Source organism: Muscardinus avellanarius, assembly GCF_963383645.1.
Source record: "Muscardinus avellanarius genome assembly, chromosome: 4".
NCBI classification, from domain to species: domain Eukaryota; kingdom Metazoa; phylum Chordata; class Mammalia; order Rodentia; family Gliridae; genus Muscardinus; species Muscardinus avellanarius.
Genome location: NC_137789.1, coordinates 116,863,314 through 116,876,104, shown reverse-complemented (window position 1 = coordinate 116,876,104; position 12,791 = coordinate 116,863,314). Strand labels below are relative to the sequence as shown.

At 40.0% G+C, this 12,791-nt stretch overlaps 1 protein-coding gene across 2 annotated transcripts in view; it reads right to left on the bottom strand.

Annotated features, from left to right (window-relative positions):
- The window catches only part of CCAR1 (cell division cycle and apoptosis regulator 1), a gene marked incomplete at both ends in the record, with an annotated part of 67,417 nt that overhangs the window by 16,343 nt on the left and 38,283 nt on the right, over positions 1-12,791 (bottom strand). For both annotated transcript variants that reach the window (XM_080693774.1, XM_080693775.1), the window contains 4 exons: positions 1,435-1,674; positions 6,594-6,785; positions 10,498-10,683; positions 12,047-12,130. In XM_080693774.1, coding sequence (XP_080549900.1) covers positions 1,435-1,674; positions 6,594-6,785; positions 10,498-10,683; positions 12,047-12,130 — 702 coding nt within the window. The remainder of the gene's footprint in view (positions 1-1,434; positions 1,675-6,593; positions 6,786-10,497; positions 10,684-12,046; positions 12,131-12,791) is intronic.

Sequence of the window (12,791 nt, the reverse complement as noted above, 5' to 3'; positions counted from 1 at the left end):
GTGTAAGACTACCAAAATGCTGGGATTACAAGTGTGTGCCACTAGGACTGTCTTATAAATTTCTTTTTAACAGTAACACAATTAAGAATAAATTATCAGCTGGGTGTGGTGGCTCATGCTTGTAATCCCAGTTTGTAATCCAAGCATTCGCAAGGCTGAGACCAGAGGATCATAGTTCGCAGATAGCCTCAGCTACTACTTATTGTAAGGCCCTGCACAACTTAGTGAGACCCTGTTTCAAAATAAAGATTAAAATATAGGGCTGGGAAGCCGAGCGTGGTGGCGCACGCTTGTAATCCCAGCATTCGGGAGGCTGAGACCAGAGGATCGTGGTTCGCAGACAGCCTCAGCTACTTAGTGAGGCTCTCTGCAACTCAGTGAGACCTGGTTTCAAAATAAAGAATAAAAAATAGGGCAGGGGATCTAGCCCGGAGGTCGAATACTCCTGGGTTACATCTCCAGACTTGGAAAAAGAAAAAGAAAAAAAAAAAATATATATATATATATATATATGTGGCTGGGGGTGTAGCTTGGAGGTTGAATGCTCTGGGTTGTATCCCCAGACCTGCCAAAAAAAAAAAAATATATATATATATATAAATATATATATATATATATATATATATACACACACACACATACTATCAGTTACCCTGGGGGTGCATGCCTACAATCCTAGTACTTGGGAAGCTGTGAAAGTAGTATCACAGATCTGGGCATGGTGGCATACACTTCTAATACTTGTAATCCCAGCATTTAGAAGGCTGAGATAGGAGGATTCGGGTTCATGGATAGCCTCAGCTATTTAGTGAGGCCCTTTGCAACTCATTGAGACGCCCGTTTCAAAATAAAGAATTAAAAAAAAAAAAATCATAGCTTCAAAGCCACTGCCAGGTAACTAAGCGAGACTGTTTCAAAATAGTAAAAATAAAAGGGGTGGGGGGCGAGGGGTTGGGGATGTAGCTCAGTGATGGAATACCCCCAGGTTCAATACCCAGTATAACACACACACACGTAAATATATAAAAGGGACAAACTAAGATATTCATGCAGGATTAATTCAAAGAGTTAAATTTCTAACAATACATTAAAACTCATTTTAAGCCATGGAAGCTTGTAACCCCAGTACTTAGGAGGCTAAGACAGGAGGATCACAGTTTCATGATCATCCTCAGCTACTTAGTGAGGCCTCTGCAAATTAGTGAGACCCTTCTTCAAAATAAAGAATAAAATAATAGGGCTATAGGTGTAGCTTGGAGGTAGAATGACCCTAGGTTCAATCCTCAGTTCCACAAAAAAAAAAAAAAAAAAAAACCTTTTAAGTTTGGACTATATATTATGACAGAAATAACATCCTTAATATGTTCTCTATGTTCTAGAAGACTGTAATAAAAAAAACTTCTAAACTAGATCCTGCTCATAAAAATAACAGACCTTCCTTTCATCTCTGTCTTCTTTTTTATCTTTATCATCGCCAGATTTTCTTCTTTTTGGTTTTGGCTCATCAGTTTCATCATCTCTATCTTCTTTCTTATCTTTCCTCTCATCTTTTTTGCTTTTCTTATCCTTTTCTTTTTTGTCCTCTTTCTCAGGAAGAGATAGCAATGATTTGTATATTCGAACACCAAAATCTCTTTGAAGCATTTCATTAAAAAGTTCTGCAAACAAAGAAACCTATAAAAAGATACCAATATTAACCCATACAAATTCAACAGAATTATTGAATAAATCTACCAGGTAAAAATTTAGCAAATAAAGACCTATAAAGTATACTTTACTTTACTATGAAAAATAACCCTTCTAATATAAAAATTTTAAAGTATATAGAAAACAGACTTCATATCATGCTAACAAAATCATTAACACTCATGATCAATCAACCTTTTCATTTATTCAATACATTTTTAATAAAAACAATACATGCAGCTAACAACCCAATTAACATCAAATTACAAGAAAAAAGAAGCGCATAAAGGTGTGAGAGGATGTAATAATTTTTAGGTCATCAGCCTAGGATGCCTAAGACCTTGTTTAGGTTGGATCTCTATCACCACAAAACAAAAAAACAACAAGCACCTAAAAAATAATGAGTCAGAAAAGGTCCTTCTAATCAGGTGATACTTGACAAGTGATCATAAACCAGAACAGGTGGCACTTGACTGTTCCTCTTACTTGGTAGGCTAAGATAAGAGTATCATAGATTTGAGGCCATTTGAAGTGAGAAAAAATTCGAAATTATGAACAAGGAACAACCATTATTATTATCTATAAAAAAGAAAGTACAAGCCAGGTGTGGTGGCACGCTTGTAATCCCAGCATTTGGGTGGCTGAGATGGGAGGATCGCAATTTATGGGTAGCCTCAGCTACTCAGGCCCTTTGCAACAAGAGTGAGACCGTGTTTCAAAATACAGACTAAAATACAGGGCTGGGGGTGTAGCTTGGAGGTAGAATGCCCCTAGGTTCCATCCCATAGTACCACAAAAAAAAAAAAAAAAAAAAAAGAAGAGAGTACAGCATTCACAAAACAAAAAGGACATATTTTCTTTTTTGTGTGTGTGATTCTGGGGATAGAACTCAGGAAACTGAACAATATCTCCAGCCCTATTTTATAATTACTTTTTTAGGGCATTCCACCTCCAAACTAACCCTTAGCTCTTTAGCTTGTTTTATTTGGAAATGGGAGTCTCACTAAATTGAGAGTGGGTTCTAACCTGCGATCTTCCTATTTCAGTCTCCCAAGCATTTGGATTACAGATGTGCACCACCATGCCTGGCTATTTTTTATTTTTTTGTTATTTAGTATTATTATTTTTGTGGTATTGGGGATGGAACCAAGGGGCATTCTACCTGTTTTTTTTTTTTTTGTGTGTGTGTGTGGTACTGGGGTTCCTGGAAGCCCTCCTACCTCCGGGCTACACTCCCAGACCTATTTTTACATTTTTTATTTGGAAACAGGGTCTCCTAACCCAGCGCGCGCGGCTGGCTTCGAACCTGCGCGATCCTCCTGTCTCTGCTTCCCAAGCGCGGAGATTACAAGCGTGCGCCACCACGCCCGGCTCTACCTGTTTTGAAAGAGGGTTTCACTGAGTTACAAAGGACCTCAACGAAGTAGCTGAGGCCCTTTGAACCACGATCCTCCTGTATCATCCTCCCAAATACTGAGATTACAAGTGTGCACCACCACATCCGGCTATTTTGTATTTTGAAACAGGGTCTCATTAAGTTATATCAAACTAGTCTCAGATCTCAGATCATCCTATCTTAGCCTCCAAATTATTGGGAACACAGGACTGTACCATTGCACCCAGAAATGCTAAATTTTATTTTTAGTACTGGGTATGGAAACCAGGGGCATTTTACCTGAGTCACACCACCCTCCCTATTTTTTATTCTTTATTTTGAAACAGGGTCTCAGTGAGTAACAAAGGGCCTAAGTAGCTGAGGCTGGACATGAACTGCAATCCTCCCGCCTCAGCCTCCCAAATGCTGGGATTACAAGCATGCACCACTAGGCCCAGCTTCAGAAATACTAAATTTTCTATGTAAACAATAAAAGGCTAAGATGCACTGCTTTCAAAAATATTCTTTAAAAATTCCACAATTTGGGCCAGGTATGGTGGCACATGTCTGTAAATAATAAAATTAAAATTTTTAAAAAATTAAAAAAATAAAGGGCTGATGATGTAGCTGAGGTAGAATGTCTCTGGGTTCAATCCCCAGCACCCACCCCAAAATACACACACACACATACACGCAAAATTCTACAATTAGTCTGGTGTCCTAGTGTATAACTATTCAGGGTGCTCAGATAGAAGGATTGCATATTCAAGGCCAGTCTCAGAAACCTAGCAAAATCTATCTCAAAAAGAAAAAAAAAAAAAAAAAAAAAAGAAAGCCGGGCGTGGTGGCACAGGCTTGTAACATCAACATTTGGGAGGCTGAGACAGGAGGATCGGGGTTCTCGGACAGCCTCAGCCACTTTGCAATTCAGATGCTGTTTTAAAATAAAGAATATACTGGGCATGGTGGCACACGCTTGTAATACCCGAGCTTGGGAGGCAGAGACAGGAGAATCACGCTAGTTCAAGCCAGCCGCACTGGCTTAAGAGACCCTGTTTCCAAATAAAAATATAAAAATAGGGCTAAGAGTGTAGCCTGGAGGTAGAAGAGCTTCCAGGAACCCCAGTACCACCAAAAAAAAAAAAAAAAAAAAAGAAAGAAATATAAAAATAGGGCCAGGGGTATCACTTAGAGGTAGAATGCCCCTGGGGTTCCATCCCCAGTACTGGGGGGGGGGGGGCAGCAAGACAAGCTGGATATGGTGGTACACACTTATAATCCCAGTACTTCGGAGGCTGAAAAAGGATTGCAAGTTGGGGTGGGGATGAACTACTTGTGAGGCCATCTGCAATTTAGTGAGAGCCTGTTTCAAATAAAAAAAATAAAATACGGCTGGGGGTATACTTCAGAGGTAGAATGCATGAGTTCAATCAGCAGTACCGAAAAAAAAAAAAGAAAAAAAAGGGGGAACTGGATATGTAGTTCAGTGGTAGAGCACTCTTGGATTCAATCTCCAGTAGGAACACAGCTCTAAATGGTATCAGCACGATTTGGTAAAAAACAGACTACTTCTTTTTTTCATTTTTTTTTGCGAGTGGTACTAAAGATGCAACCCAGGGGGGCATTATACCTCAGAGCAACACCTATAGCCCTATTTTTTTATTCTTTATTTCGAAACAGGTTCTCACTGAGTTGCAAAGGGCCTAAGTAGCTAAGGCTATCTGTAAACCACAATCCTTCGGTCTCAGCCTCCCAAATGCTGAGATTACAATCATGTACCACCATTCCTGACTAGACTACTTTTCTGAACATAAACAAAACTACAATTTATTATTATTATTATTATTTATTATTATTATTTTTTTTGCAGGTCTGGGGATGCAACCCAGAGGCATTCGACCTCTGAGCTACACCCCCTGCCCTATTTTTTATTCTTTATTTTGAAATGGGGTCTGAGTTGCAGAGGGCATCACTAAGTAGCTGAGGCTGTCCACAAACCGTGATCCTCCAGTCTCAGCCTCCCAAATGCTGGGATTACAAGCGTGCGCCACCACGTCTAGCTAGTTTATTATAATTACAACTGATTTTATACTGTTTCTTCAGTTCATACCCATTTTCATGTTTCAAGTAAAAAGGAATTTACTATTAATAAAATGAGCAACAGAATTTTGAAAACTCCATTCTGTTAACCAAAAACATAAAATGGACAAAATCCCCACTTGTGTAAGTAAATAAAAAGAGGCACTTTTTCTCTAGTATAATATTCTCCGTTAATCTACAAATGGAAAGCAATAGTTAAAATATTTTTAAGTCAAGTGCAGAAGGGCAAATGACTGTAACCTTAGTATTTTGGAAACTGAGTCATGAGGATAATGTGCGAGATCCTCAATAACTTAGCAGGACTCCGTTTAAAAATAATTTCCTTTTATATTGGTGGTACTGGGGATGGAACCCAGGGGCCTTCTACCTCCGGGCTATACTCCCAGACCTATTTTATATTTTTATTTGGAAACAGGGTCTATTAAGTCAGCGCAGCTGGCTTCAAACCTGCGTGATCCTCCTGTCTCTGCCTCCCAATCGCGGGGATTACAAGCGTGCACCACCACGCCTGGCTCAAAATAATTTTTATTATGTGCGCTTGTAATCCCCGTGCTTGGGAGGCTGAGACAGGAGGACCGCACAAGTTCAAAGCCAGCCTCAGCTAGTCAATGAGGCTCTCAGCAACTTAGTGAGACCCTGTTTCCAAATAAAACATAAAATAGTTCCGGAGGTGTAGCTTGGAGGTAGAAGACCCCTGGGTTCCATCCACAGTACTACCAAAAAAAAAAAAAAAAATGCTTTCGCCGGGCGTGGTGGCGCACGCTTGTAATCCCTGTGCTTGGGAGGCAGAGACAGGAGGATAGCGCAGGTTCAAAGCCAGCCATGCGTGCTGGATTAGGAGACCCTGTTTCCAAATAAAAATGTAAAAATAGGTCTGGGAGTGTAGCCTGGAGGTAGAAGGGGAACGCCAGTACCACCAAAAAAAAAAAAAAAAAAAAAAACTTTCTGGCCAGGCCAGTTGTGCTTGTAATCCCAGTACTTGGTAGGCAGGGATAGGAAGATCACAGGGTTTCAGTGCATCTCAGCAATTTAACAAGATTCTCGGCAATGTAGTGAGACTATTTCAAAAAGTAAAAAAACAGATAAGTATTTTGGTGCATGCCTGTAATACCAGTGTTGGAAGGCTGAAGTGGGAGGATCGCAGGTTCATGGTCAGTCTCAGTAACTTGGCAAGGCCATCCACAACTTTGTGAAACCCTGACTGAAAATAAAAAATAAACAGGGATGGGGTAGAGTGAAGTAGAATGCCCTTGGTTTCAAGCCCTAGGACCATATTAAAAAAGGGAAAAGGAAACAAACCACCAGTTTTCCTACCAACTAATAATTGTAAGAAAAACATCATCAAAACACAAAAACAAATGAAATAAAAAAAGAGACACATAACCAGAATATGTAGATCTTATTTGGATTCTAATTCAAACTTAAATATTACCTCAAATGAATGTTCTTTATTATCCTCTAATCTGTAGTCCAAAAGGACACTCAAAGACATGATGCTACAATCAAACTTGCCACTTTTTGCAGCCCAATTTGGGTGCACAATGATAGCTGGTTCATCAGGCAAAATGTATCTTCTTTCCCGACGCTGGCGTTCCATTTCCTCCTGACGTTTTCTTTCTTCTTCCTAGATATTTGAAATTTTAAGTCATGGTTAAATCTCCATGTATAGTACATATGCTTTTCAAAAATGTATGCCATAAAGGCAGGTATGGTGGCACACACCCGTAATCCCAGTATTGGAAGGCTGACAAAGAATTGCAGGTTTGAAACCAGCATCAGCAACTTAGTAAGGTCCTTAGCAACGTATTGATTTTTTTTTTTTTTTTTTTTTGGTGGTACTGGGGGTGGTACACCCAAGGGCTATACTCCCAGACCTATTTTATATTTTATTTGGAAACAGGGTCGCACTAAGTTGCTGAGAGCCTCCTGTCTCAGCCTCCCAAGCGCGGGAATTACAAGCGTGCGCCACCGCGCCCGGCTCGAGATCTTATTTTAAAAATAAAAAATAAAATAGGGTTGGAGGTATAATTCAGAGGTAGAATGAACCTAGGTTCAATCCTCATAAGGCCTCCTGCCCCAACAAAAGTGCACCATTTGTAACAGTGTGGATTTATAATGTCCCCCAAGACTTCATGGAGAGCAGGGCAGCCGTGATGGAGAAGGGGCTTGGTTGTAAAGAAGAGTCCCTGGAGGTGTGGCCTTGAGGAATGTATATTGTCCCCCCACACCCTGTTCTCTTTCTTGTTTCTGGCCTCCATGATGTAAGTTCAGAGCCCGTGCTCTCCCTTTCTCTGCTTCCCACCTGTGTGCCCTAAGCACCATAGAACAAAAACAGAACCCTGAAAGCTCCAGAACTGCGAGCAAATAAATCTTCCTTCCTCTAGAGGTTGTTTAGTAAAGATTATTGGGTTACACCAGTGAGAATGTTCGCAGTGACAACCATATGAAGAAAAAGGGCAAAATAATCAGTATCTTTAAGATGGTTACGGTGACCATAGGACTAAAAAGAAAAAAGTTCAAATTTACTAAGCATAGTAGCTTTTATGTCTACTAATTCTCTTTTATATTTCTAAGCTTAAGAGCCTGAATTTTAAACTTGAGAACAGGGGCTGGGATGTAGCTCAGTGGCAAAACGCCTGCTTTGCAGGTGTGGAGCTCTGGGTTCAATCCACAGTTCCAAAAAGACAAAAAAAAAAAAAAAAAAAAAGCCGGGTGTGATGGTGCACTCTTGTAATCCCAGCATTCGGGAGGCTGAGGCCGGAGGATCGCAGTTCATTAACAGCCTCACCTACTCAGTTACTTAGTGAGGCCCTCTGCAACTCAGTGAGACCCGGTTTCAAAATAAAGAATAAAAAATGGGGCAGGGGTACAGCTTTGAGGTTGAATGCCCCTGGGTTCCATCCCCAGACCCAAAAAAAAAAAAAAAAAAAAAAAAAAAAAAGCTGAGAACAACAACAAAAAAAACCCCTACATTGAACAGGGTGTGGTGGCGCTTATTTTTATTTATTTATTTATTTATTTTTATTTATTTATTTATTTTTTTTTTGCGGGTCTGGGGATGGAACCCAGGGGCATTCAACCTCCAAGCTACACCCCCTGCCCTATTTTTTATTCTTTATTTTGAAACCAGGTCTCACTGAGTTGCAGAGGGCCTCACTAAGTAGCTGAGGCTGTCCGCGAACCACGATCCTCCGGTCTCAGCCTCCCAAATGCTGGGATTACAAGCGTGCGCCACCATGCCCGGCTTAGGCGCTTATTTTTAATTCCAGTACTTGGGAAGCCAAAACAAGAGGATTGTAGGTTTGTGGCCAACCTCAGCAACTTTGTGAGTCCCCGTTTCAAAATAAACAATAAAATAGACGTAGGCATGGTAGCATATACCTGTAATCTCAGGACTTGGGAGGCTAAAACAGGAAGATTACAGGATCGGGGACAGGCTTAGCACGTAGAGAGACTCTCATCAACCCAGTGACCCACGTTTTAAAACAGAAAAAAAAAAAAAAAAAAAAAAAAGAAATAAAGCTGGGGTATAGCTCAGAGGTAGAAAGCCCCTGGGTCAATCTCTAGTACTAAAACAAACAAACATAAATAAATAAAATAGGGCTAGGAGTGTACCGCAGAGATAGAATACCTCTGGGTTCAATCCCCAGCACCAGCTGTGTGTGCTGGCGCATACCTGTAATCCCAGTACTTGGAAGGCTGAGACATTAAGATCAAAGGCTCAAGGACAGTCAGCAAGTATTGAGACTCTGATCAATCTCAACCCTGTTTCAAAACAAAAATAAGGCTGGGCATGGTGGTGCACACTTGTAATCCCTGCGCACGTGGGAGGGTGAGAAAAGAGGATCGCACAGGTTCGAAGCCAGCCTCAGCTGGTTTAAGAGACCCTGTTTCCAAATAAAAATATAAAATAGGTCTGGGAGTGTAGCCCAGTTGTAGAAGGCCCCTGGGTTCCACCCCCAGTACCACCAAACAAACAAACAAAAAACAGCTGGGTGTAGTAGAATACACTTGTAATCCCAGTAATTGGGAGGCTGAGACAGAGGGATCCCAGGTTTGAGGCCAGCCTCAGCTACTTAGTGAGGTGGTCTGCAACTTAGTGAGACTTTGTTTCAAAATAAAGATTAAAAAATAGGGCTGGGGGTATAGTTTGCAGGTAGAATGCCCCTGGATTCAATCTCCAGTACAATAAATAAGTAAAAATGGCTGGGAACACAGCTCAGTGGCTAAAATAATACCTAGTAGTATCCCCAGTACTGTGCTAAAAAAAATTGACTTTTACTATATATAAATTATACCTCAGCCTGTGTGGTGATGCACGCTTTTGACCAAATGCTTGCCTCAGCATTTGGGAGGCTGAGACAGGAGGACCGTGGTTTGTAGACAGCCTCAGCTACTACTTAGTGAGGACCTCTGCAACTCAGTGAGACTCTATTTCAAAATAAAAAAAAAAAAAAATAGGGCTGGGGTGTAGTTCAGAGGAAAATTACCCTGGTCCCATCCCCAGTACCACAAAAATAAATAAATTAATTAATTAAATAAATTAAATCACAACAAAACCATAAACACACATGTAATTTAAGTTACACATTCCAGAACTATGTACATACCAATATTAATTCCATAATGTACCAGTATTGGGAATGGCTTGGGAAGACTTGAGAAAGCTCTGATTATTAATAGATATATTTCAAAAATAAGTGTGTCAAAATGGCAGACCTGGGGAAAGGAAGACTTGATCTTGGTTTCGGTCAAGAAGCAAATAGCTACTGAAACTTATATCGAATTAGCTAAAAGTAATTAGCAAGTCCATAGGAGAGGGGAGCTAGGACTTCCTCTTTCTAAAGAGAGATCTACATAATAATCTAGCTAGGATGGGAGGAGGGGATTGACCTTTGTGAAAGACACCTTGGTGGGAGAGGTACCTTACAGGGTAAGGGGATGAACCTTACAGGGACATTTACTACTTCAGAATTATGTAAACAAGATGGAGGTTATGGGTATAAAAGGTCTGGTCCACCTGTTGTATCTTGGTGGGGCATTCACTAGAATCACCCCCCTCCCCGTGCCATATGGCATGGGCTGTAACTATCTTCTGTATTTCTATCTTTTTTAATAAACTTCTTTACATCTTCAGCAAGAGTCCGGACTAATGTGTATTCATCCTTAGCTCAGGACAAGAACCTGCGGTTTTTCTGTTTTTGTGTTTTGTTGTGATTTGAGGGAAATTGTATCCAGAACCCTAAACGGGGTCCTCGGGGATAGTTTCCACAAAACCGTAACATCAGCTTCAAAACCGTAACACATTACAGTACATTTAAATGCTTAGCATATACCTCTTTATCATCTTCAGATTTCCTATCGTCCTCTTCTTCCTCTTCTTTTTCAGATTTCTCTAATTCCTTCTGTTCTTCTTTTTGTTCTTCTACTTTAAGTTGTTTTGTCAATCGAGCTATTAATTGGGATTTTAGTCCTTTGGAACTCAGTGCTCGACTTTCTAATTCTTTGCGGAGATCATTTACCTAAAAACATGGAGTATAAATACAAAAAGAAAACTAGAATATAAACTATACCTTTTGTCTTTTATTTTTTTATATTAAAGCTTGAACCCAAGGGCATTCTACCTCTGTGCCACACCTGAATTCAATCCCCAGTACAAAAAAGAATGTATATATGTAATTACTTATTGATATATGTAAAATAAAAACCAAAAAAGGCTGGGAGTGTAATCCAGAGGTAGAATGTCCCTGAGTTCAATCCCTAGTACCCTTCTGACTCCAATTAAAAAAAAAAAAAAAAATACTGTTTTCAGATAGGCATGATAGTATAAACCTATAATCCCAGTACTTGGGAAACAGGAGGATCCCAGGTCAAGTCCAGCCTATGGTAACTTAGCAAGATTTTACGTTTTCATGGTACTGGGGATTGAACCCAGGGTCACTCTACCTCTAAGATGCTTCCCCCAGCCCTATTTACTAATTACTTTTTTGAAACAGGGTCTCACTAAGTTGCTGAGGACCTGGCTAAGTTGCTATGGCTGGCCATGAATCTGCAAACCTCTTGTCTTAGTCTCCCAAGTATCAGGATTACAAGTGTGTGCTACCCTAACTGCTAGCAAGACCCTTTTTGAAAATAAGAGTTACCAGCATTTGGGAGGCTGAGACAGGAGGATCCCAGTTTGTGGGCAGCCTCAGCTTCTTAGTGAAGCCCTCTGCAACTCAGTGAGACCCTGTTTCAAAATAAAGAATAAAAAAATAGGGCTGGGGTTGTAGCTCAGAGGTAGAATGCCTCTGGGGTTCCATCCCCAATACTGCAAGGAAAAAAATAAAGACCCTATTTCTTTTTCTTTCTTTTTGTGGTAATGGGAATTGAACCCAGGTTCAAGGCCAGCCTCAGAAGTTTAGTGAGGCCTTCAGAAACCTAGTAAGACACAGTTTCAAATTAAAAAGTAAGCCGGGCGTGGTGGCACACACTTGTAATCCCCGCGCTTGGGAGGCGGAGACAGGAGGATCGCGCAGGTTCGAAGCCAGCCACGCGCGCTGGCGTAAGAGACCCTGTTTCAAAAATAGGTCTGGGAGTGTAGCCCGGAGGAAGAAGGGCTTCCAGGAACCCCAGTACCACAAAAAAAATAAAATAAAAAAATAAAAAAATAAATAAAAAGTAAAATAGGTCTGGGTTTGTAGCTAAGTTATAGAATGCCTCCAAGTTCAATTCCTAGTATCACATTAAGTAAAATTTAAAGGGTTAGCTGTACTTCAATGGTAGAGTGCCAATGGGTTCAATTACCAGTATGATAAATAAGAAAAAATACTGCTTTCACTCTCACCAATTCTACTTATTTCTGTTCAGAGATTTCAAATTAAAAGCGATAATTTACAAAGTTACCTTCATTGTCTTTGGATCAAGTTTAGACCAATGGGTAGGAGTGGAAATTTCTTTAGCTTCACCATCATCCTTCTCTTCTTCATCCTAATATACAAAGTTAAGAAGATAATTAATATTCTAAAACTTTAAATAAAAGTAATTTATTTTTATAAGTCTGTTGCTGATCTGTGCAAGGTCACAAATGTTTCAGATTGTCTTCTCCTAAAGTTATTATTTAGGCAAGTCCACGTACATACATTCTACCACTTTTAACTGATCACAAAGACACTCAGCCAATCAAAGCCAGATCTGTGAAACACAAAAGGGTGATAAATTACAACACAAAGGATATCAGGGATGCACAAACACTGCCGGTCTCCACTAACCATACAGTGTGTCATCTTGCCCCAATTTTCAAGCCACCCAAAGACTGGTTTAGACCTTTGAAATGTACCAAAGACGTTGCCACATAGCCTGAAATTTCAAATCTCAGACTTGTGGTTGTCCAATTTCAAATATCCATGACTAGAACTGATGACCATGAAAAAGAAAATTTTTTAAATTTTAGAAAATGGCAAAATGTTTAATATGGCTTAATACTGAATCTTGCTCAACAACTGGTCCCAGATTCCAGCAACTAGACCTATGATAAAAACAAAATTGTGTGCAATTTAAGCACAACTGATTTTCCTTTGAGGTCTCAGCACTCTTAAAGTTAACATAATAGATAGAATTTTTAAGAGAAAGAGCATACAACTATACTGCT